General features: G+C 52.5%; 1 protein-coding gene across 1 annotated transcript; it reads right to left on the bottom strand.

The window, feature by feature from the left end:
• Nucleotides 1-1,367: 1,367 nt before the first annotated feature.
• LOC102441463 (granzyme B-like) lies at nucleotides 1,368-4,527 on the bottom strand. The gene is made up of 5 exons (XM_006102214.3): nucleotides 4,430-4,527; nucleotides 3,270-3,414; nucleotides 2,614-2,749; nucleotides 2,166-2,426; nucleotides 1,368-1,544 (listed from the first exon to the last, which is right to left on the bottom strand). The coding sequence occupies exons 1-5, from the start codon at nucleotides 4,488-4,490 to the stop codon at nucleotides 1,368-1,370; spliced, it is 780 nt and encodes a 259-aa protein (XP_006102276.1). The 5' UTR covers nucleotides 4,491-4,527.
• Nucleotides 4,528-5,547: the final 1,020 nt, after the last annotated feature.

The raw sequence follows: 5,547 nt of genomic DNA, 5'->3' as shown, positions 1-5,547 counted from the left end.
TTCGTCCTGGTCTTCTGAGCCCAGGTTTCTCTAGTGTTGTGGCCTTTATCACATACAGCCCTCTCTGAGTGCGTCACACCGCGGTGTTGTTAAGTTCTTGGGCAATGTGGGTTCATGTGAAGGAGGAAGAGGAAATTACATTCAGATAAAAGTCAACGCTGTCAGTTTCACTTGTGTTCAGGTGTCAGAACCTGTATTATTCCCAATGCCTGGCACTTGGTAGGTGCACAATCAGCATTTGTTCACTGATTGATGGAAAAACTGTGCTTTCCAGTCCTACTGCAGAGAGCAGCCCTTTCTAACTCAAAAGGCAGGTAGAGCTCATGGTGGCCAGCACGCAGCCTGAGCCTTGAGGCCAGCAGTGAGGAACAGGCTGCAGGGGACAAAACCTCCTGAGTGACCAGCAGTCAGTTGATTCTGAGCACATGGTGGGGACACTGGACTAGATGTGAGGGTGGAGCTGGCTCTGCCCAGTGAGAGATGGGGCCAGGTGTTCTGCAGTCACCCTGTTGCCCTGTCCTCCAGGGCCCTGCCTGGGGCCAACACAGTCCTGGTCCCCTGATAACCCTGTGCCAGGAATAAGCTGGGTGGCAACTCAGTGATCAGGCCCTGCTGGAACCTGGGCACTCTGGGTGTCCTCGGTGGGAGGGATATGCAGAAGTGGGAGCTCAGACCAGTGCGGTCTGTGGGGCGCAGGGTTGGTGGACTCTGAGGATCCTCAGTGGTCAGCAGGGATGAGAAGAAGGGGCAGCCAGGAGACTGGAGGCCAAGCTAGGCCCTGAGCTCAGAGGAGGGCAGAAAAGGGCAGGGAGAGAAATTCAGCCCAGGAGGGAATGAGGAGCTTCTCAGGACTTCCCTCGCTCCTCCACCCCTGTCTCTCCTCACCCACCCCCAGTCCCCAAATCTGCCACTCCCTGGTTGCTGGAGAACAATGTCCTGCTCAGGAGGGCTCTCCTCTCCCCTGTGTGGTGGGGCCTCCTGAGCTGCAGCCCAGGCTGTGCCTGCTTGGTGCCCAGCACCCACGTGCTAGTCCTTTCCTCTCAACACGTAACACAGAGGAAGAAGTAAGACCTTCACACTGAGCCCAGGACCTGAGAGATTCATGTTTTCTCCTAATGGTGCTCCTCTCTGCCCTGGCAGAAGGGCGGGCAGGTGTGGCCCAGAAGGAGCTGCTAACCGCTTAGCATGGGTTTGAGAAGGTAATAGGGGAAGGGGAAGAGGGGTAAGCAGGACACAGCAGAATTGTGCCATTGCCTTCTGAGCACATGAGGGACAAAGAATAAACAAAATACCCAGCTCTTTCCATCAGCTAAGATTCATTTATTCAGTTGTTGGCTCCACCTCCCTCCCCGCAGTGTGGTCCTGGATTAGCTCCAGAGAAGATGGTCTGGGTCCTGCAGTTGGAGGCTTTTCATGGTTTTCTTTATCCAGGGAAGGTAGCTGGCGACTTTGGTGAAGGCTCGTGGCGGTGTCCCATCAGTGCGTCCATAGGAGACAATGCCCTGGATCTCATTTTTACACAGGAGAGGCCCCCCGGAGTCCCCCTGTGGACAGAGAGAGGGAAGGACTGAGCCAGTTCTCCTGGCTCTCCTTGCCACCCCATGTCCCCCTCGGAGAAGGCTGCCTTACATAGTGTTCAACTGGGAGATAAGCGGGCAGGCAGTCCACAAGGGCCCCTCAGCCTGGACATTGTCACTGCTTCACTTCACCCCAGGTGGCAGCTCCCTCTGTTCTCACAGATCCCAGGTCCTCTATCTATGAAGGTGCTGCAGAGCTGTGGCTGCAGCCTACTGTGTAAGGACCCGAGAGCAGGCAGGTGGGGCTGACACTTAGCATGCAGAAGGAGCCCATTAACCAGCTCTGAGAACCCTCAGATACAACTACTGCTCAACCAGGAAATGGTTATCTAAGCGCTGTGCCCTGGCCTTGGCAAGTGTTGCACATTCACTCTGTGGAGGATCACTGTGTTTGGAGTGACTATAGGCCCTTGTAGGCTCTCAGAGACCCCATTTCTCCCAGATCTGGGGGCTCCCCATTTTTCTTTCTTGGGAGAAAGATCACAGACTAGAGGGTGAAGAAGTCTCCTGATGCCTGGGTCCCCAGCTCCCAGTTCCTACCCAAATACCCCTCTCCCAGAGCCAAGGTAGTCAGATTCTCAGTATCACCTGGAAGGAAGCCTTATTTTCTGTTGGGTCCCCCACACACACTTGAATGGTTCTGTTGTAATAACGGCGTAAGTGGCCTTCACACTCCCCATCCTTCTGCAAGGTTAGCTGCACCTCCTGCAGAGTGTCTGAGTATTTGCCCCATGTGGTGACCTTCCCCCAGCCGGCCACAGTGCACTTCTGTCCAGGTCTCAACCTGTTCTTGCCCCTGGGCAGTCGGAGGGGCTTCACAGCATTAGTTTGCTTGATGTTTCTCTCCAGCTGGTGGGGAAGAGGCAAGGGAGCCCAGGTCAGCCAGTGGTCTCTGAGCCAGGACATTGAGGGACACCTGAGTCTCAGGGACTGGTCAGGTGGCCAGAATGGGAAGGAAGGAAGGGAAGTGCTTCATTTGGTTGGAGGGGAAACAATGTGGACACATGAGAGCAAGAGCAGCAGGATGTTTCCTTACCTGTAGTAACATGATGTCGTTGGAGTAGTTCTTTGGATTATAGTCTGGGTGGGGGATGACTCTTTTTACCGGAATGACCTGCTGGGTCTTCTCCTTCGTTTCAATGTTGTGGGCCCCTAGGGTGACATTGATTAACCTGCACGGAGAGCAGATTGGGTGAATGGTGGGGAGGTAGAATCACAAGAGATAAGCCCAGAAGCTGTGAAGGGCAGGTCATAGCTGGGGCAGGGCAGGGCTGCAGACTGGGGAAATCAAGGCAACAGGTGAAAGGGGCTGAGTGACTCTACTTCTCAATGACACTGAGTTCAGGAATCTGGGAGCTCTCTCTGGCCCTCAGGAAATACCATGAATAGCTTTCATTTTCATTTTGACCCTAATGCATGTGTTCATGGTCCATCGCTGCTTTATTTGCTGAGTGTGGTCCTCCTCTTCCTGTGTTACTTATTGTCACCTCTGACCCTCTGAGCCCAGAGATTACTTGTCCTATTTCCCAGCCTCTCATTGCTCCATCATGATCCCTGATGGCTCCTCTGATGAGGTCTCATGAGCTTGAGTTACCGGGAGCCTGGGGAGCTGCCCTGGGCTGCAGCTCCTGGGATGGAGGACAGGGTCCCTGTAGGGGTCTCAGGATGTGAAGCCTGGCTGCAGCCTCTTACCTTCTTTTGCAGTGAGCAGCTGTCAGAACATAGTTCTTTCTCACAAGGACACCACCACACATAGACTCCTTCTCATCTTTAATGCGAAGATAGGCCATGTAGGGGCGGGAGTGGGGCCTGGCTTCATGTCCCCCGATGATCTCCCCTGAAGGAAAAGTGTGTTGCACTTGTGTGTCCCCACTGAGTCCACCAGGCAGGCACTGGCTTGATGACTCAGGCACATGGGCATTTGGGAGGCTGGACTGGCCTGGAATTGGCAGGGGGTGGGGTGGGCCCTCAACTTTCTCATCTGGAGAGGGAACAGCAATGGGCTGGGCCTGTGACTTTGCCTGACACATAGTTGAAGGTGAGAATACAGGTCTTAGGGACAGAGAAGGCCTGGAGGTTTCTGAAAATTCCTCTCCTGACTTCGCTTGGTGTTGGGTGAGCTTCTGAGGCCCCCGTGGTGCTGTGACGTCCAGGGTAGTGCACTTTGCAGTGTCCAGGACTTAAGGGATCTAGATGCTGACACATGAGGAGTTCCCGGTAAGTGTTTGTTAGCTGCCTGGAAGGGTTGGCCCCCAATGGGCCTCTGGAGTTGGGTTGGTAAGGCCAGTGCTGTGGGATTCTGGAAAGCAGAGAAGTTTGGGGCTGCCAACCTCACTGGCTCATCCTTTAAGGAGAGGACCTGCTAAAGGCCTGGGAAGAAAAGCAGAGCTGGAGAAAGGGACTGAGGGGCCTTGAGATGGAGCAGAGGAAACAGCAGTCTTCTGGGGACAGTGACTCCACCAACTGTGGGGTCTGCTGAGCTCTGGGCTTCTCTCCTAAGCAGACCCTGAGGACAGCACCTGTCTCATCACAGACATGGAAGCCAGGACTGCTCTGCCCTCTGCAGTTTCCCAGCCTTTGCCATGCACTTCTAGGAAGTTCCACTCTCCACCTGGCACAGGTAGGGCCTGGGGAGGGCATTGTGCCCACTGGCTTTTCTTGAGAATAGGCTTCTGTCCTGTCATTTCTGCGTGTAGCTCATCCAGCATCATGTGTGTGGGTCTGAGATGGGATGGAAGCTGAGGTTCAGAGCATTCCTGGTGGAGAGCTGGATCTGGGATGTGCAGTAGGACCAGGAGGTCTGCGCTAATGTGGGATGGGTTGGGCCTGTGAGGATGGGGATGGTCACTCACCTGCCTCTGCCGAGGGGAGTAGGAAAAAGGCCAGCAGGAGCACGAGCAGGGGTGGCTGCATCTTCCCAGGAAGACTGCTCAGGTCGGAGCTGCTGGTGTTTCTCTGTGCTCTCTTTTAGTGCGCAGGAGAGGAAGGAGGTGTGGGTGGGCTCTGTGACCTGAGTCCCCTTCTGGTTTTGTAGTGCTTCATCCCAGAAGGCTTTCTATGAAGCATCTCCACCCCCACACCTCCTGCCTGATGATGGTCTCTGGGTGGTTGTGTGAGAAGTATGCAGTGACCACATCAGTACCCACAGCTGATGACTCAGAGCAGACATTAGAGCAGACTCCAGTCCTGAGCAGTAACCCAAGGGTACAAGGTGGGGCCTGTGTGATGTGATATCAACCAGTGGAGGTACTGGAGCCCAGAAAACTGAGTCCCCAGTGAGAGAACAACCAATGCCTCATCTCCATGCTACTAAGTCCATCAGGATAATTTCCTTTGCCCATGTGTGTTTAGGCCCTTCTCTGTCCAATGCAAACATAGCAGAGATGTATCTTGTTCCTTTAGAGCAGAATTTTCAACCTTTTTCATCTCATGGCACACATAAACTAATCACTAAAATTTTTTGGTACACTAGAAATATACTTTTTGCCTATCTAACAAAAAAGAGAGGTAAAATTTTGATTGATTTACAAAAAAATATAATTGCCTACCCTTTTTGCTCCAAAATAATCAGGTTCCTACACTTCTATATAAGAATTGCTGGTACCAAGAATTTACCAATCAGACACAACCATGTTATTCAAGGGGACCAATAATATGCAACTATATTATATGACCTCTATATTTTTAGTTTAAGACAGGACATTTACACCAGATGACTGTTATTGTGTTGGCTATTGTCATTTTTTATTTGCTGACCTAAGGGAAAATAGGTTAGTGACCATGACTAAATAATCTGGTATTGCATGTTTTAAAAGTTCTTGTGGAACACTGGTTGAAAATCGCTGCTTTAGAAAGAGCCAACCATCTGATGGGGGAGACAGAAACATCAGGGAGCAGAGTACTGAGTGGGAAGGGCCATGGTAGAAAGATGCACAGGGAAGGAACAGAGCATGGCCACCATAAACCGATA

The sequence above is a fragment of the Myotis lucifugus genome, unplaced genomic scaffold, assembly GCF_000147115.1.
Source record: "Myotis lucifugus unplaced genomic scaffold, Myoluc2.0 scaffold_406, whole genome shotgun sequence".
Lineage (NCBI taxonomy): Eukaryota > Metazoa > Chordata > Mammalia > Chiroptera > Vespertilionidae > Myotis > Myotis lucifugus.
Note: the sequence above shows the minus strand (reverse complement) of the source record. Positions and strands in the feature narration are given on the sequence as shown.